This window comes from Mustela lutreola, chromosome 11 (genome assembly GCF_030435805.1).
Source record: "Mustela lutreola isolate mMusLut2 chromosome 11, mMusLut2.pri, whole genome shotgun sequence".
NCBI lineage: Eukaryota > Metazoa > Chordata > Mammalia > Carnivora > Mustelidae > Mustela > Mustela lutreola.
Window position 1 is genome coordinate 63,109,315 of NC_081300.1, and position 18,656 is coordinate 63,127,970.

At 56.2% G+C, this 18,656-nt stretch overlaps 2 protein-coding genes across 3 annotated transcripts in view; both read left to right on the forward strand.

The window, feature by feature from the left end:
• The window catches only part of CLTCL1 (clathrin heavy chain like 1), a 95,273-nt gene extending 81,244 nt beyond the window's left edge, over window positions 1-14,029 (forward strand). The window contains exons 25-33 of one of the 2 annotated variants that reach the window (XM_059139891.1): window positions 1,508-1,675; window positions 1,758-1,907; window positions 4,575-4,706; window positions 5,502-5,612; window positions 5,897-6,067; window positions 9,298-9,519; window positions 12,656-12,731; window positions 13,234-13,273; window positions 13,491-13,589. In XM_059139891.1, the coding sequence (XP_058995874.1) occupies window positions 1,508-1,675; window positions 1,758-1,907; window positions 4,575-4,706; window positions 5,502-5,612; window positions 5,897-6,067; window positions 9,298-9,519; window positions 12,656-12,731; window positions 13,234-13,253 (1,050 nt within the window). In that variant the 3' untranslated portion in view covers window positions 13,254-13,273; window positions 13,491-13,589. Of the gene's footprint in view, window positions 1-1,507; window positions 1,676-1,757; window positions 1,908-4,574; window positions 4,707-5,501; window positions 5,613-5,896; window positions 6,068-9,297; window positions 9,520-12,655; window positions 12,732-13,233; window positions 13,274-13,490 lie in introns of both variants that reach the window. The other variant, XM_059139890.1, reaches the window with a different exon arrangement.
• Window positions 14,030-14,622: 593 nt separating this feature from the next.
• Window positions 14,623-18,038, forward strand: SLC25A1 (solute carrier family 25 member 1). The gene is made up of 9 exons (XM_059139893.1): window positions 14,623-14,813; window positions 15,155-15,262; window positions 15,430-15,529; window positions 15,613-15,751; window positions 16,268-16,352; window positions 16,520-16,624; window positions 16,813-16,928; window positions 17,011-17,084; window positions 17,311-18,038. Exons 1-9 carry the CDS (start codon window positions 14,729-14,731, stop codon window positions 17,423-17,425), a joined length of 927 nt encoding a protein of 308 aa, XP_058995876.1. The 5' UTR covers window positions 14,623-14,728; the 3' UTR covers window positions 17,426-18,038.
• Window positions 18,039-18,656: the final 618 nt, after the last annotated feature.

The following is an 18,656-nucleotide window of genomic DNA, read 5'->3' on the forward strand; positions in this document are numbered from 1 at the left end:
AGGGAAAGTAGTAAAGCAGTCTGGTGGCTGACAGTATTTCATTTGTTCATCAAGTGTTGGAGTACCTGCTGTACGCTGGGTGTTATTCTAGATAATGCTATCAGTAAACAAAACAGAAAAACCCTCATTCAGTTTAATTTATATTCAGTGAGGCTGACAGACAGGCAACAAACATCACGTTTAGAAGTGATGAGTTACAGGGGCTTTGGAGCCTGTTTGGGGACAGGAGTGCCTGGGTGAAACTTCATGAAGGGACCATCAAGGTCACACTAATTGAGAGGGGGACCCTGAACAGAGACCTGGAGAAACTGAGGGGCCTGGTCATGGGGATGTTTGAAGGAAGGGTCAGCAGACAGGGCAGGTCCAGAGGCGAAACATGCCAAAGAATTGGGGAACGGCCCCGGAAGGAATGTGAGGGAACACAGGCCATCATGAAGGACTCACAGCAGGACATGGGACCTGAAGGTAAGGGGCCATTCTGGCTTGCATGCTGAGAACAGCCTCTTCTAGGAACAGGCCAACAGGTGGCAACCAGGAGAGCCCTGGGGCGAGTGATCTAAGGTAAGAAGTGATCAGGCAGTCAGGTTTGAGGGGTTTTGAGTGTGCAGCTGAGTCAGTATGCAAGTGGATTGTGTGTGGGTGAGAGAAAAAAGTCAAGGATGATTCCATTTATTTTGGGCCTGAACAATTAGAGCTAGAGTTTTCACCAGTGGACATGGGGAAGACTAAAGGCAGAGACTGGTGGAAGGGAAGGATGGGGATTAAATTTTGGACATACCAAGTTTGAGCTGCCAGTTGGATGTTCACATAGAGGTGTCAGGAGAGGCAGAGGGAAAACAGGGCCTGGAGCTCAGAGAAGAAACTCAGCTAGAGAAATGAAATAGGAGTCATTGGTTGACATACAGATGGGGCATAAAGACAGACCACTTGAGTGAGGTCGTGTGGTGTTGAGGGGAGCAGATAAAGAATAGCAGGAAGTGAGCCTACAGCTCTCCAATGTGGGTTGGGGTAGAGTAAGAAGAAAGTCCAGAAAACAAGGTGTCTGTGCCCAGCGGGTAGAGACAGTCAGCCAGGCAGGGTGCTGCTGAGGGGGTTTGCTGCAAAGAGTAGAAAAATAGGATGGCTATGTAGAGGCCATGGAGTCAAGAAAGAGCATTTCAGGATGGGAGGATAAGCAGGATGTTTGCTAAAGGCAAGCTGTGGAGGGAGAAGCTGATGCCCAAAGAGAGAGGGACAGTTACTGGCCCAGCAGCCTCAGTAGGTAACACATGCTGGCAGGGTCAACACAGGCATTTGCTTCTAATGGCAGACAGGGAGTGAGGAGGGTGTGAAATTGTCCTCTGAGGGTGAACCCTGAGGTTTTCAGGCAATAATGTGACGGCAACCAGTCAGACTCAGTTCGGGCATGTCAGGCAGGCTGGAACCAGAGTGAGTAACTGAGAGGGAGCAGGGCTGGCCACCCCAGCCGTGTTTACCCCTACATCAAGCCTGTTTGTTGGTCTGTCAGGATCGGGGCTACTTTGAGGAACTGATCTCTCTGCTGGAGGCGGCCCTGGGCCTGGAGCGGGCCCACATGGGCATGTTCACAGAGCTGGCCATCCTCTACTCCAAATTCAAGCCTCAGAAGATGCCAGAGCACCTGGAGCTCTTCTGGTCCAGAGTCAACATCCCAAAGGTAATCTCTCCCTCTTTGAGGTTCTAGCTGCTATTTGCATGTGTGGCACAAGCCCAGCCCTTGGCCATGGCTGTCCCCACAGGTGCTGAGAGCTGCAGAGCAGGCGCACCTCTGGGCAGAGCTGGTGTTCCTCTATGACAAATACGAAGAGTACGACAATGCCGTCCTTACCATGATCAATCACCCTACTGACGCCTGGAGGGAAGGACAGTTCAAGGATGTCATTGCCAAGGTAAGAGGGGGTAAGAGGGTGCCTGAGCACCAGCTCCTGTCTGCTTCTGGCTAGCCTGTCCTAGGGGCGGGCAGAATGAAGGCCAACGTGTGCTCCCTACGGTGTATTGGTATTTGCCTTCATCTTGTGAGTCTCACTGCCCTCTGTGCAGGTGGTGGTGATTCCATAAACACAGAGGGAACAGATGGCTTAGGAAGGGTAGTGACTGGCCTAGGCCCCAAAGCTAAGCTACAGGCTAAGCTACAGGCAGGGCAGGATCTAGGACCACTCTCCCAACCTCACTCCCACACAGGGTCCTGAACAGCCAAACCCTGGTGTTTGCTCTTCCTTCTTCTCTGTCAGATTGGGACCCACTTCCACACCCCATCTATACCATTTCCTATTGTATTGTTTCATATTTTCTATCGCCTGGCATATTTTTTCTGCATGTTTCTCCCCTAAAACTGCTAGCCCCAGAGCAGCAGGCGCACCTGTGGAGGTGGAGTCATGAGCCCGGATCTGCTGGCCTCTGGGTCCCTGCTCTTCCTTGGAGCCTCCACCCTCCAGTAGTCTAGTTGGGCTAAACCAGGGTGCTACACTGTTCCACCAGCTGCCAAATACTGTAGGAAGGTGTCAGGTCTGGGTGCAAGCACTGAGCCACTCAGGTGCCCTGACAAGACCATATCTTGTGGCAGAACAGTGTTTACACAACTGACAGCTGAGTTCTGTTCTTGGTGCAATGCATTGATGACTGTGCCTCTCTGCCACGTGAGAGACTTGTCAATTCGAGTTTGGAGGAGAGAGGGGGGTAGAGGACACCAACTGGTGTGGTGGCCTGGCAGGGAGGACATTGTGGGCACATAACAGGAGAGTTTCAGAATCACTTGACCATAGGACTGAGTGGTGGAGGGCCAGGCAGGGGTGACACAGACCTGGTTGCATCTCAGCCATTTGCCATCTCTGTCACTTTGAGCTAGTGTCATCCCTGTGAACTCACTGACCCCATCCATAAAATGGACATGTTTCCTGCATGCCAGGTGATCAGCAACAAGTGCCTGGCTCACAGTAGGTGCTTCTCACAGGTAGCACAGTAAGTGTCAGGACCAGAGCACCCTCACTGGTCACCCTTGAGCTCATGACAGAATCTTTGAGCCTGATTTTCTTCTTCAAAACAGGAATAATGCCCTGTCCCTAGTCCAGGGGCAGCGGGGGCTGTCCTTATTAACTGCACAAATGGGTATGACCTTGTTGGTGCTCCCCTCCGGTGCATGGCTCCAGAAGAGGGTGCCACACAGATGCCAGTGTCCTAGATGGGAGCAGTGGATGCTTCAGAGTGCCACATGTCACCGAACTGGTGTCTCAGCCCAAAACAACACCCACCCAGAGTGGCTGCGCCAGGTCTTGTCCAGCTTCTCAGACACTGTAGTGGGGGAATGGAGCATGGCCAGTTGTGCTTTGCTTTCTGCTGTTTAAGCAGAGGGATGTGGAGCACTCTGGCTATGCTTTAGTGAAGGCTGCAATGACTTGTTCAGAAGGCAGGGACAGTGTGCCCTTCCCCTTCCACCCCACCTTAAATCCCCACTCCCTTTCTGCTTGTTAGACATCTAGTCTGGCTGGAGACCTTTGATTGGATCCAGATACCATTGAGTAAAAGAGCCTGGCTAGAAAATTAGCAGGTTCCAGGGCTCTAATGCAAGTGGATCACTGACAGGGGCAGCACCAGGGACCCCGGGGCCAGTCTAGGTCAGAATCTGTGGTGACAGTGAGTGCTCTGCTCTGAGAGGGGCACATCCAAGTCAGGGGGTGGAGAGGAGGATAAAGTCAGTAACCATCGAGCATACCAGAAATGAGCGGGGCTGTAGATAGTCCTCTTCCATGTGGTCTGCACATGTCACTGGGCCCACATTGTTGCTGGCTCACCTGGACCTAGTGTTGCTAGAAAGCTCCCATGGTGCCCACCCCCTCTGCCCAGCTTGACTGATGTTTCTACACTTTGTGTGTACCCTTGGACCTCTGCATGTTCCCTTGGACATGCTGATCACCACAGACCTGGCATACATCCTTTTGGAGGCAGGAAGCACCTTGCTGTCCTCTGAGCACCAGGCCCCACTGTCAGCAGGCTTGGGAGGGTGGCTTTCCTAGGGGCACAGGGTCACCCTGAAGCAACTCAATCCTCTGCATAACAGGGTTCCCAGTATGAACACCATGGTGTCTTGTCTGAGAGCAGTGACACATAATACTATGCATTACAAATTTGCTTACAGCTCAGGCTGAGCTTTGCGGGGAGGCTTGGGGGAATCTTTCTTGGATAAAACCATGTTTTAGTGTTTGGGTTTATCCTGGCCTGTTACCCCTCATTCATTCACTCAACATATATGAGCTGAGCATCAACCCTGCAACAAACAGATAGTAGGGTGAGGCAGGAAACAAAGGTCTGCCTCTTAGATCATTGAGGGGCAAGTGCTGAGGAGAAAAATGTCAGAGGTGGGAAAGGAGGCATGTTGGGAGGGAGAGGGAGCATTTGGTCTTAAAGGGAGCAGTCACAACAACCCTCACTGATAAAGTGCATGTGGCCACAAACTGGAAGGAGTTACGGTGGAGTGTGCTGCATCTGAGACATGTGGGTGGCAGCCTGGGGATTGACAGGGGCCAATCCTGTCTCCACTGTGGCTCTGTCTCGACCCACAGGTTGCCAATGTGGAGCTCTACTATAAAGCCTTGCAGTTCTATTTGGATTACAAACCTCTGCTCATCAATGACCTGTTGCAAGTGCTGACACCCCGGCTAGACCACACTCGGACTGTTGGCTTCTTTTCAAAGGTGAGTGACCAGCATCCCAGAGCCAGAGAAGGCTGTGTACGGCCAAGGTCATCTAGGTCATCTGAATGGTAGTTCCTTAGTAAATAGTTTATTTTTATTTTTGTTAAAAGATTTTATGCATTTTGGGGGGCACCTGAGTGGCTCAGTAGGTTAAAGCCTCAGGTCATGATCCCAGGGTCCTAGATCGAGTCCCACATCAGGCTCTCTGCCCAGCGGTGAACCTGCTTCCCCTTCTCTCACTCTGCCTGCCTCTCTGCCTACTTGTGATCTCTTCCTGTCAAATAAATGAATAAAATCTTTAAAATAAAGATTTTACTCATTTTTTTAAAAGATTTCATTTATTAGAGAGAGCAAGAGAACACAAACAGGAGGAGCAGCAGAGAGAGAGAGAGAAGCAGACGCTCTGCTGAGCAGAGAACCCAATGTGGGGCTCTAGCCCAGGACCCCAGGATCATGACCTGAGCCAAAGGCAGACACTTAATCCATTGAGCCACCCAGGCGCCCTGTTCCTTAATAAGTAGTTTTTTAAAAATTGATCCCTAGAAAATACAAAGATTAAATGTATCAAACTGCTTCAGGTTTCAGATATAGCTTTGTATTTCAGCCAAAATATCCACAGATGAAACGTATTTACTCAGTAACCCAGGCAGTCCTTCACGTGCTCATATGTGTAGGGCATTTCAGTTGTGGGTGTCCAGAAGGAGATGTGGCTGGCTCATCAGTGTGTCACAGGGACCCCAACTCAGTGCCCTGATGACTTGCCTGAGTGCCCTAACCATTCTCTTGACTTGTCAGGCAGGCCAGTTGCCTCTAGTGAAGCCTTACCTACGGTCAGTCCAGAGCCACAACAACAAGAGTGTGAATGAAGCCCTCAACCACCTACTGACGGAAGAGGAGGATTACCAGGTGGGTGTGGGGAAAGGAGCCCTCTTGGAGGGCAGTGGCTTCCCTTTGCCACAGGGTCCCCTGCAGCCAGTGTTGGGCACCCAGGGACTGCAGAGCCCCTCCTCACCCCAGCCCTATTCTCCAAGGGCTGACCTGGCACAGGAGGGGTTGTAGGCCCCACAGGGTGCCAGAGGTGGGTTGGGAGAGGCCTTGCTGAGACCATGGTGGCAGCAACCGGCAATGAGTAATTCCTGGTTGTCCACTCCACTGTGTCCCTCACCCACGGAACGGCCGGGTCTTCCTAGGGTTTGAGGGCATCTATCGATGCCTATGACAACTTTGACAACATCGCCCTGGCACAGAGGTTGGAGAAGCACCAGCTGATTGAGTTCAGGCGCATTGCAGCTTATCTATACAAGGGCAACAACCGGTGGACCCAGAGTGTGGAGCTCTGCAAGAAGGACCGTCTCTACAAGGTTGGTTCCCAGTGCTCCACCTGCTCATGTGTGCCTCCTGGTGTTTGGGGGGGACAGGTGGTGAGATGGCCACAATCCCCTATCAGGAGATGCTTGTGGTGGGGACACGGAGGATAAAGTTAAGGGGGACGTGTTTGTAGAATGCAGGGTGAAGATTATTATCTGTCATTAACATAGAGCCTCTTCACAGTTATTTAGATCAGAAGACTAGCTTCTGTGGCGCTAAATCTTTCCCAGCAGGCATTTGTGAGTCTCACTCTATCCACACCACGTGTGGCAGCATTCACTTGACACTGACTTTCCTTTCTGTCGATCAATGATATGGGGAACAAAAACACCAACGTGAAAATTACATTCATAATACTTGTTCTGCCATTGAGCAGTGGCTCGGTACTGGTCTGGACCTGGATCCAGGCATCTGACAGCCACGGTGGGCTGCTTGGAGAGATCCCAGGCCCTTGAAGGCATTGCCTTCGCTCCACCTGGCCTCAGCATCGCCCCAGTGGGGTAAACTGCACTTGCATGAGAGGGCCATTGTTGCCCTGTGCTGTGTGGCTAAGCTGATTTCCAGGGGTTCCTCATGCCACGAGCCTCTGGGGAGCCTTTTCTCAGGCCATGAGCTTGACCTAAACATGTTACTTCCAGAACTGTCCTTGGCATTCCAGAGTTCCTTTCTAGGATGAAGACAGGCATCTCTCAACAGCACATGGACCAACGCCACAGAACCCTGGACATCAGGGACACGTCAAGCTTCATCCTGTTACCTCCAGTTTGGGATTGTTATGTGACTTGTCCTCCGTTATAGTGGCAGTGCTCATGGTCCTTCCTTGGGTGCTGACAGAGGAACTCTGAGATAATCTGTTGGGGGTACTCAGGCACTGGCACCAGGGGGAGGCAGTGGGGCTGCATGCAACACACCAGTGGGAAACTGCCCCTGAGTAGGAGTTCCCAGCTGTCCCCTCCTGCCAGTGTACACACCAGGGTCTTGAGTGCATGGCCTCTCGTCACTCATGCAGTGAGTGAGTGAGCGAGCAGTGCTGTAGGAGCTGCCAGCCGGGCATCTGGCCCCTTCTAACCAGCAATTCCACTCGGAGCAACATGTGCCAGGAGGAGAACCCACTAGGACAAAGCCACAGGCAGAAAGTTGTGGGCATACTTTACAGTGCCCCGATTTTCAGTGAGGGTGACTGACCCCCAGGGAATGTTTGGTTGTCACATCTGGAGGAGTGGTGCTACATCTAGTAAGTGGAGGCCAGGGTGGTGGTAGAGAGCCCATGATACACGGGCTATCCCCCACCACACACACACAAGTGTCAGCCAGGCCTTGGCAGCAGAACCAGCCATGCGTTGAAGTCCTGGGAGAGTGGGTCACGGTGTGCCACCTGGAGGGCTTGGTGAGTAGCCACTGCAGGCTTCTAGGACAGTCATAAAGCAATAAGAAGCATGTTTCCAGATTGCAGAGGTTGGTTGTAAAAGCACAGTCGGTGCTTGGCTGTCGGGTAAGCACTTTTAAGGAGCCAGTGGAGTTGGGGGAAGGGTGGTGACTGCATGTGGGAAGCTGGGATTGTTAGAACCAGTGGGGCAGGTGGAGCATGAGGGGATGTGTTAGGACATGGGGAAGTCCAGGCTAGGGGCCCACACATAGGCGTGTGGGTTCATGGACCCCCTCGTGCCCATGACTGAAAGACAGGAGATTGCAGAGGTGTAGTCACAGGCTGGGGACAGTGAAGGACAGGGTGAGAGCTTGGAGCAGACCCTTGGCAAGTGCTGACCAAACCAAGTGGTTTGGGAGGGAGGTTGAGGAATGGGGGACGAGGTAGAGAGGTGCGCCAGTAATGACATGGGTCAGGTATGGTGATAAGAAGTGGGAAGGTGTGGGAAAATCTGAGATTCAAGCTTAGCTTCAGGATGCAGGGAGAGGGCACAGACTGAGAGATCATCTGTGGGGCTCATTCCCCCTGAATCCTCTAGGAAACTGCCATTGGACAGTTGGAGCACAAGGGTTCCGAAAATGTCCACTTTCTGATGATGGCGGTTGATGCTATGAGAGTTCGTGAGACAGTCCCCGGGCCTGTGGAGGAAGAGAAGTGCCCACTTTTGGGTGCACATTAAAGATGAGCCAACCACGGGTGGGCCCTGCTGGACTGGAGGACATGTGGGTAGAGTGCCGAGCAATGATGGTATTGGTGTCAGAGGCCCAGGGAGACCTGAAGGCATCCTGGAGCTGTCACTTAAGCTGCCCCTGACTTTGCCCCCCACCATAAAAAGGCCAGGTGACTTTGTAGGAACAGTGTGGGGATGAGGCAGGACTCAGCAGAGGCAACAAGCAGGTGGGAGAGGATCCTTTCAGGAGCAGGGACAAGAGAGCCCTCCACTGAGCTGGCTTAGAGGACTTTGGGTCCCATGTGGGAGTCTCATGTCGGAAGACTGAGCAGGCAGGGAGCTGGGACTGCCACAGCAGGCAGCGGTTGGTGGGCAAGCAGAATGCCTTTGAGACCCGTTGTGGCTCCCAACTGAGAGGGCTCCCCTGCGGCCTTCAGTCTCGTGTCTGGAAGGGCACTGTGGGAACACCTGCTGCAGAGGCCTGGTGGAGGGTCCAGGAGAGTTTAGGCCATTCAGTTCTCACCATTGTGGCTAGAAAATCGAAATCACTAATTTACTGATGACTACTCACTGGGTGGATATGGTTCTTTATGTTTTAGACAAATATGCAAGTAGTGATTAGGGATTTTTGAGAGGACTTTTTTGTCAGGAAGAACAGGCAGATTTCTGTTTCTTGAGGACTGGTTGTCCCTTGCAGCTGCTGCAAGGATACTGCTGGTTGTTGAGCCGAGCACAGCGACTCTGACCTTTACATCTCGCCCTGCTAGCTCTGTTACCATCCCTCTTCAGCCCTACCCCCGAGCAATCCCATGCACTCCTTTGCATGCCAGTCCAGCTACGAGACCAGAGCCCGTCTCCCAGGGTGCCTGCACCCATGCATGTCACCTCCCTCTGGCATCTCAGCAGGTCTGAGAGCCTGCTGCCAGGAGCACACTTGGTGCCCTCCACGGCCCTCCTGGAACTGATACTCCTTCCTACCGGAGGGCATCTGAGTCACAGAGACCCCTCTGCAGGCGAGGATGGCCTTCACAGAGCCTGGCACTGTTCCGTATCCTTCTGACCCAAAAAGGAACTCAAGGCAGCGCCAGGCAGGGCAGACCTGAGGTGTGCATCTGCCTTGGTTGCAGGACGCTATGCAGCATGCCGCAGAGTCCAGAGATGCCGAGCTGGCTGAGAAGCTGCTGCAGTGGTTCCTGGATGAGGGCAAGCGGGAGTGCTTCGCGGCTTCTCTCTTCACTTGCTACGACCTGCTTCCCCCGGATGTGGTGCTGGAGCTGGCCTGGAGACACAACCTCATGGACCTGGCCATGCCCTACTTCATCCAGGTGATGAGGGAGTACCTTAGCAAAGTAAGTACAGCCTCTGTACTGGCTTCCTGGCTGCCATGTAGCACAGCTGTGACTCTAGCCCAGGTCTGTGGAGGCCCTGAGGTGGCTGGTGGCCTGTGGGAGTCAGCCCAGGTGGCCCAGCCAGCCCTGTCCACCTTGGAGAGTGGCTTAATGCCTTCACAGTTGAGTGGTTTTCTGCCCAGCATTAACGCATTCTAGAAAATCACTTCAGGGAGCTCTGCATAGAAATGAGCACTTCCGGGGCACCTGGGTGGCTCAGTGGGTTGAGCCTCTGCCTTCAGCTCAGGTCATGATCTCAGTGTCCTGGGATCGAGCCGCGCATCGGGCTCTCTGCTCGGCGGTGAGCCTGCTTCCTCCTCTTTCTGCCTGCCTCTCTGCCTGCCTCTCTGCCTACTTGTGATCTCTCTCTCTGTCAAATAAATAAATAAAATCTTTAAAAAAAAAAAAAAAAGAAAGAAATGAGCACTTCCTCTTGCATCAGCTCTCCCACACACTGCTAGGAGACACAACGGGTGAGCTTGCCCGCACTAGGCACTAGGTGGCAGAGCTCCCTCGCACAGCCCGTGGGCTCCATCCCCATATGGTCAGTTCACCTCTCAATGTGCCTCCGGTGGAGTTCGGATGCATCTGTTGGCAGACCTGTCGTGGTAACCCCCTTTTGCTGAGCACTTAGTAGGAATGGTAACACATTGGTAGGTAGGTAGTCATCCCCTCTACAGCTGTAGGCACAGGTTTGGGTCCAAAGCTGATGTGGGCTCAGATGCATATCTCCCTGCCCTTCCAGGCCATACTCATTCTCAGTAAGTTGCTTCTACCACTTGGTGGCCCTAGCCTCCTACTCTGGCTTTCTTTGCCAGTTGATGAGCTGTTTAACAAGGTAGGAGTATCTGATTTTAACTCTCCTTGTGTGGAAGCTCTAGGCATTCCGGTCTGGGGCCTAGTTGAGGCACCATCCAGAGACCCTTGTCACTTAGTCTGGTTTATTTCTAAGGCTGCATAAAAGCTGCCACAGTAGCACCTACTGGCCAATCCAGCCATACACCTAACATTCTTCCAGCCACATGGAGGCCCCACAATGCTAAGAGGCCACTAGGTTGAGGTCTTTTTCAGTGGTGTGAGGGAAGGGAGGGGGCTTTCAGGGGGGTTAGTGCGGGGTTAGGGAGGAAACAAGAAGTGCAGGGGCAGAGGGTATCTGGCACTGCCAGCTTCAGCCTGAGACGGCTTGCTCTTTCTGCCACTTGCAGAGCCTCCTGGGAGCTGCCCAGCCTCTGGCAAGGACTGCCCCATGGGTCATTCAAGACCATCTCCCTGCTACAGGAGGAGAGACTGCCAGAGTGTGTCCTAGTCCCATTCGCACAGCACATCTGAGCAGGAGGGCTCCCAAGACTCTTCAGGGGATAGGAGAGGGGCAGTCCTGTGGTGATGTGGGCTGATCTCCAGGCTACTAAGTACACAGACTGGTAGGATTTGCAAGAGTCGGTTCCTCCACCACAGTGGATGGCAGCTCCCTAAAGGAAGTTTCTGTGCTGTGTGGAGCTTATCTTCAGAAACTGTTCCACTCTTTCTGCTTTTCCCATCCCTAAATTGTCTTAGCCACAGTCTATCTGCTCTGCCCCTACATAAATAAAGCTTGAATCTCTTCCCAGAGTCAAGGTCCATGGGTTAACTTAAGAGGAACTCAAATCACTTGGACCTTCTTTGCCTCAGGGGTTGGGCCCTCTAAGGGACCTCAAGGGCGAGACAGGAGCAGACTCCCTCTCTGTGATGGATGATGGAGCTCATCCTGGTGGCCACATCACCTTGGTCGACACTGCAGCTGCATGGCTGCCTCAGAGTGGAGCAGTGTGCTTGGGCTACAGCTGCTTTCCTACTGGAAGGACTTGCTCCCTCGCCCTGGGTCCCCAGATACCTCCCGTAGCCTGGGAGGAAGGCAGGCTGCTGTCCCACATTCCTTCACCAGCACCACACCTCATGCCTGTCATGTTGGGGATAGGGATAAAGGTTTCTTAGGCAGTGGTGGGATGTGAGCTGGGGCCTAACAGACTAGACTGCTGTGAGGTGGAAGGGCCCAGACAAGGAGGCCCCAGGCCCTTCCTCCCTAGAGAACCAGGCCCAGGGCCTCTTGATTCATTTGGGAAGCATGAGGACCATCCCTCTCTCTGAGAAAAACCCACATCCCTGAACCCCCTGGCTCTCGCAGTGGAGGATACAGGCCTCGCTTAGAACTCTGCCTGGGTGGGAGCCAGCTGAAGGAAGAGAGTATGGATTGCAAGTCCTCTGCACTGTCTTGCTCCTTCCTCACCTCAGCTCTGGTCCCAAGGAGGGAAGGGGAAGGGTACACAGGACCAATAACAAGGCTGCTTCTGCTACGGTTCTGGTGCCTGGCCTGCTCTCTCCCAGGCCCGAGTACACACAGGGCACATAATTTTTTCTTCTTTCTGATTCAAGTGCTTGTTTTGGTGGGGGCAGGGGATTCCCAGAAACACAGTTGCTGTCACCTCCGCTAGCTAGCACAGTGCGGTCTGCCCCTCAGGCCTCTGGCACCACCTTGCTCTGTTCCCTCCCCCTCAGTGTGTCTACTCCAGCCCATGGGTACTGCATGGGGTAGCCTATGGTAAAGGCTTGAGGAAGAGCAAGGAGGCAGCCTGTCCTCAGATGGCTGCCACTGCCCCCATTTCTGAAGTGGCTCATCCGCCTTGCCAGGTGGGATGTCCCAGATGTCAAGTGACTGGTCTCCTCAGGAGGGGTGGGCAGCCTGGACTAGCTAGATGTAGGAAGTGTTATGTCGTCCTGGAGGTGCCCCTGTATGCAGAGGAGGGCCCAGCCCTGTGAGCTATAATGCATGTGCACCCTGTAGTCAGCGGCCACAGTCAGTGGCCACTGCTGTGGTGGAACAGCCGTGGGGGGGGGGGGTTATTAGGGCCCCCTGGGCACTCCATGTCCCCCCAGTTATAGAGGCTTCACCTTCCTGCAGAGCAGGGCGGCAGTAGTCACTGTGGGTATAGTGTCTGCCCTCCAGCCATCCCCACTTGACTTTCCTGGAGGCTGTGCTGCCTCCTGGCCCCACACTCACCTCCTGGCCCAGACTGAATGCAGCCTGTCAGGTGGGTACTCGAGCGCTGGCACCTCTTTGCAGGTAGACAGACTGGACTCTTCGGAGAGACTGCGCAAGCAAGAGGAGCATGTGGCGGAGCCCGCCCCTCTCTTGTTCGGTAGGTGGCACCCCACTGCCCCTAGCAAGGGGAGTCCTTCCTTGGCTGGGCTTCAGATCAGAGAGGGAATGGGCAGGGTGGGAGACAGGAGAGCCACAATGGCTGCCGGGTATAGAGAAGGTCAGTATCTAAGAATGTTGAGGCGCGGCCATTGTCCTCCCTTTTCTGAGGGTCCCTGCCTTCTGTGAGGGCACCCCTGCCTGCTCCGTGTGCCTAGCCACTGCCCAATTTTGTGCTGCTGCTGTGTGCTGCTCTGCCTGCACTTAGGCAGCGAGGCTGCTGCTGACTTGGACTTGAGAGCCTGCCTGAATGGCCTGGCGGTTGAACAGATTAGCTGGTGTCCTCTGCACCGAAAGGCTGTTGGGTTCTGGAGTGTGTTGCGGTACTAACAAAGGCCTGAGGGTGTGGTGTGAGCACGCAGCATGTCTCCCACCACTGTGTCCTCTTCAGGGTCATTGTGTCCTTCCTACCACCACCATTAATGTCAATCTGGTTTTTTTAGATTTTGATGGGCATGATTGAGACCCAGCCAGTTGAGCTAAGTAAGTGTCCCATTTTGGGACTAGCTTACCCCTTAGCCTGGCCAGCCTCTGTAGCTGGCCCCACAGCAGCAACTCCCACTGTCCTTGTCCCCAGGCCCCTCTTCAGTGCCTGAGCTTTGGGCGGTCAGGGCTGGTTTTAGACCCTGCTCCTTGGGCCCCTGGCCACTCGGAGGCAGCAGGAACTCTGCTCACCCTCCTTCTGCTTCTCCCTTTGCAGGCCAGCAGCTGATGCTGACAGCCGGCCCTGGGGCAGGCCCTGCCCCTGCTGGCTTCCCCTATGGATATGCTGCTGCACCTGCCTTCGCCCAGCCTCCTGTGTATGGCTTCAGCGTGTAGTGAGCGCGCAGTGGCAACACACCTCTATGGGGATAACCTCAAGAAGTGTGTCACCCCGAAAGCACAGAGGACCCTGATGGGAGGCAAGGACACCTGGACATTATTTATTTTGGCTGAGGCCCGGTGATGGCTGCCTCTAAGCCATCCCCAAACCAGGGGAGGCCAGGGTGGCCACTGACTGCCCAAGAAGAACAGCTTTGGTGGACTTCTTCCTCCAGGCTCTCTGGCTGGAGCCAGGCATTCCTGGGGAGTTCTGGCAGGGATTCCCGCCCTTGGTGGGTGGGGGCGACGAGCTTTCCCTCCGCACTGGCAGAGCTGCCCCCTCCAGGCCACTTCGCAGACGCAACTGTTAAGGACCTTCTAACCTGGCCCTGAGCCTCCTACCGATCATGAATATTAAAGTCGGTTTATCAAGGCAAAGCTTCCCTGCTTGATGCTGGTGTGGGTAGCAGGGGACAAAAGATTTGCTGGGGCCTCTTTGGGATGTGGGTCCAGGGAGGAAGCTGCCTAGGGGCAGATAGCCACGGTGTATTGGGAATCTTTTCCTGCGTGCTCTGCATGGAGCTCTAAATACCTAGCTGGGAATGGTAGCCGCACAACCCGTTGGGTTTCGGAATGCCAAACCCTCAAACATCAGGGATGGGACTAGCCCCATGTGCCCCATGGGGGAGGGAGTGGTCTGCACATCTCTCCAACCCCGATCTACGGGGCTCCGGTCGCTCAGGCAGACTCCACGACCACGAGAGCCGCTCCTTCCCCAGCCGGATTCTGCCTGATGCCGGGGCGGGTTTTAGAAACTGCACCTTGACCCACAGATCCAGGCCCAGGCACAGCACCGCCTCCCAAGGACCCTGGGCTCGGTCATTGGCTGGGCTATCGGCCCCGCCCCGACGCCTGCCTCGCTTGCCCGCCCCGGCCTCAGTTTCCCGGCCGGCGCGGGGCGGGCCGGGGGCGGGGCCCGCCTCGGACCACGCGGGGCGGAGCCCGGGAGCTGACGCGACCGCCCCGCCCCCCCGGGCCATAACCGGCCGCCGCCGCCGCCGTCGCAGCGGACCGAGCGGGGAGAGCAGGAGGCTCGGACCCGAGGTCGACGCCGGGCGCCCCGCCTCCTCGCCTGCCATGGCCGCTCCCCGCGCTCTGGCGGCCGCCGCGCCCGCGTCCGGAAAGGCCAAGCTGACGCACCCGGGGAAGGCGATCCTGGCAGGTGGGCCCCTCCGGGACATGGACCCCCGGTCTGCCCCCTCCGTTGGCCCCACTGCGCTTCCGGGTGGGCCCGGGACGCCGAGGCCCCGCCCCACTTCCGGGTCGGACCGGGGGGCGCGGCCCTGGTCCCTAGCCAGCGCGTGGGGGATCGCCCGGCTCGTAGCCCCTCCGCGCCTAGCCAGGACTACGTGGGCGGGGCAGGGGAAGCTGCCCGGCCTACCCTACACCAATGGAGTGGGACAAAGTCCGGGGCGGGGGAGGGGCCGGTGCACCAGCGGCGGCCGGCGGAACAACCCGGCCACGGGGCGGTGGTCTCAGGGTCCCGGTCCCTGGTCCCCTCAGGCGGCCTGGCGGGCGGCATCGAAATTTGCATCACCTTCCCCACCGAGTACGTAAAGACACAGTTGCAGCTGGACGAGCGCTCACACCCTCCGCGGTACCGGGGCATTGGTGAGTAGGGGGCTGCCCTTGGCGGGGCGGCTCGCCATAGAGACGGCCGGCACCCAGAGGACACGGCCGGACCCTGCGCTCGGGGAGCAGCCTTGGCGGGCTGCGGGGAACTGCGCGGGGGGCGGGTCTCTAGGGCGGCTGGGGTCGCTGAACACCCCCTCATCCAGGGGACTGCGTGCGGCAGACGGTCCGCAGCCATGGCGTCCTGGGCCTGTACCGAGGCCTCAGCTCCCTGCTCTACGGCTCCATCCCTAAAGCGGCAGTCAGGTGAGGTGGGCTTGGGTGGGTGGCCGCGGGAGGGAATCCCCGGGGGCTGCAGCCCCTCTCACCCCACTGCCTGGCTTTCCCAGGTTCGGGATGTTTGAGTTCCTCAGCAACCACATGCGAGATCCCCAGGGACGCCTGGACAGCACTCGGGGACTGCTGTGTGGCCTGGGTGCTGGCGTGGCAGAAGCGGTGGTCGTCGTGTGCCCCATGGAGACCATAAAGGTGGGGAAGGTCCAGTTGTGGGAGGCTGTGCAGAGGGGTGCTAGGGTGGCTGGGGTCATCCTGCTTTTGTGCTCCATGGAGACCAGGGAGATGGAGAGGGTCCTGCTGGAACAGGACAGGGTGTGCAGGGGGAACTGCCTGGGGGGCTGGGCACAGGAAGTGTGCAGAAAGGACCTCCTTTGGAGACTAGACTCTGTCCTAAAGGCATGGGACAACTGACTGTTGGGGTTTTTTTAAAAAACCCTTTTATAAACAGAAAATATAAGATAACATGTTCCTTGCCTAAGCTGTGGGAAATAACTAGCAAACATAACTGCAGCGACTCTTTGGTAAGGCCAGCCCTCTTGCTTGCTGGGGCCTTGTGTCTCATGGTGGCCTTGAGTAGCCCTGTTTCCAGGTGAAGAGCTGCATCTCCAACCCTGATCTGATCTTTGTGAGCCTGGGGCTGGGAGCCAAAGGGCCAAGTGCCCTTCCAGGGGCACCCTGGGAGCTAGGGCCTTTGCGTTCCTTTCATAGGTGAAGTTCATCCATGACCAGACCTCCCCCAACCCCAAGTATAGAGGATTCTTCCACGGGGTCAGAGAGATTGTGCGAGAACAAGGTAAGCCATAATACTTCCTTCTAAGGTAGGGCCAGGGACCTAGGCCAGGCTGGCCTGAACTTCCGCTTCCTGCTTTGGTGCTCTGGTGTGCCACTTGCCCTGCTCACCATTCCCCAGCTGAGGCCTGGAAGGCAACAGTATGACTCCCATGCCTGCTGACTCCCCAGGGCTGAAGGGGACCTACCAGGGCCTCACAGCCACGGTACTGAAGCAGGGATCTAACCAGGCCATCCGCTTCTTCGTCATGACCTCCCTGAGAAACTGGTACAGGGGTATGTATCTGTTGGGTCTGCAGCCCCAAGACCCTACCTCCAACCACTCTGGCAGTCTTCCCTGCCAGGACCTGGCCTCCTGGGGCCCCCACATTCCTAGGCTCTGGTCCATGCTCCTCCCCAGCCCTGAAGAGCCCTCCCCTTTGCCTTCCCATCATTTTCTGATTGCAACTCCCACCCACATCCAGGGGACAACCCCAACAAGCCCATGAACCCACTGATCACTGGAGTGTTTGGAGCTGTCGCTGGTGCAGCCAGTGTCTTCGGGAACACTCCTCTGGATGTGATCAAGACCCGGATGCAGGTGGGGCTGGGGCCAGGAAGGGGGTAGGAAGTCTGTGACAGGGGCTAGCTGCTGAACCCTGTGGCATGATGCTGTCCTGCAGGGCTTGGAGGCGCACAAATACCGGAATACGTGGGACTGTGGCTTGCAGATCCTGAGGAATGAGGGGCTCAAGGCGTGAGTGGGGGAGGGGCAGGGCTGTGGTCCCCACCCTAGGCCCTCCCTAGCCTTCTACCTGGGCCTCACCCCATACCCACCGCCAGCCCCAGGCTATCCCTCAGTGAGTCCTTACCTTTAGGTTCCTGTCCTCTGTCCCTCCGATCCCTGGACCCACTCTCACTGTCCAAGGACACTGTTCTTCATCTGCCTTCTCTCCTCCTACCTCTCCCCCCCCCAACCCCAGATTCTACAAGGGCACCATCCCCCGCCTGGGCCGGGTCTGCCTGGATGTGGCCATCGTATTTGTCATCTACGATGAAGTGGTGAAGCTACTCAACAAAGTGTGGAAGACAGACTGAGTCCCCGAGGGGTTCTGCATGGGGGTTGCTCCCAGGTGCCTCCAGACCAGTCCCCACTGCCCTCTTCTCACGATTCCAGTGCAGTCGTGCCAAAAGGCCCCTTTTCCCTGTCCTTGCACTCCATGGCCTGGGTCTGTCCCCTGTAGCCATTGAGTCCACATGTCCCTTAGTGCCGTGTGTCCTGTGGTGTGTGACACCACCATTGTGTCCATGTGTCCGGCCAAGGCTGGGTGTCCCTCTGGCCTGTGAATCTGTGCCCACTTGTCCATGTGCTTACTCATGAGCCGTGTGCCTGTGTTTCATGTTCCGTGTCATGTGACCTTGTGCCCCACTTCCCGGGGTGCCCATGTGGCTTGGGTCCACGGCCCTGTAGCCATGGCCCGGTCCCAGCCCGGTGCCTTCCACCCTGGGCAGCAGGGGCACTGGCCCCGGCCTACCACAGCTGCCTCCGGGCCTCAGCCTGGCCTCACCGCATTCCAGGGGCTACGTGCCCCCTGCTTCTCCCGCCACTGGCCTTAACTGGCCCTTGGGCCCTCCCTCCGCCCGGGACAGGGTGGCACCCGCCACTCTCAGGACCACCCTCCCATGGCAGAATAAACCGGATCCTGTCGCAGTCTCCTGTCCCTGTGTGGGCCCATGTGTGAGTGTATAATGAGTGTCCATGCCTCTGCAAAGAGTAGGCCCACCCCCTCACCAGAGGATACTGGCAGGGGAATGAGGAAGCAGAGCACTAAGCAGGCTGGTGGGTGAGCCAGCTGTGACCACAGCATCAGCTCCCAAGAGGCCTGGCACCATTACACCAAGGAACATCTGGACTTTGTCCAGGCCATGCTCTTATCCTGTGAGCAAGATTCTGCAGGGTCAGCTGGTGGACATGCTTTCAGGGTCACCTGGCAGGCAGCACTGAGTGGACAAAGTGTAGAACTGCCCCATCCCAGGAGTTGGGCCTGGGAGACAGTGCTCCAGAGCCTTGACTGACCCTCCGCCTATGGCCCAGCTTAACTTCTTACTCCTCACAGTTTCTCTGTGGTCTAATATGGGGAAGGGCTGTGGGGCATCCAATTTCTGAGGCTCTGAGCAGGGGCCCTTTGCTCCCTCCTTAACCCTGGTCGAGAGGCAGCTTTCCTGCTAGACAGGGTAGAAGTGCCTGTTTGCCCCCCCCCCCCCCCCCGCTGCCGCCGCCCAGATCAGGAGCTGGGAACCACAACCTGGGCCAAAGTGGAAGAGTCCT

Coding starts and splice junctions, on each gene's coding strand:
- SLC25A1 (XM_059139893.1), top strand. CDS start 14,729: ATGGCCGCTCCCCGCGCTCTGGCGGCCGCCGCGCCCGCGTCCGGAAAG. Junction 15,752..16,267: donor GCCCCATGGAGACCATAAAG/GTGGGGAAGGTC, acceptor TTCCTTTCATAG/GTGAAGTTCATCCATGACCA. Junction 16,625..16,812: donor CCTGAGAAACTGGTACAGGG/GTATGTATCTGT, acceptor ACCCACATCCAG/GGGACAACCCCAACAAGCCC.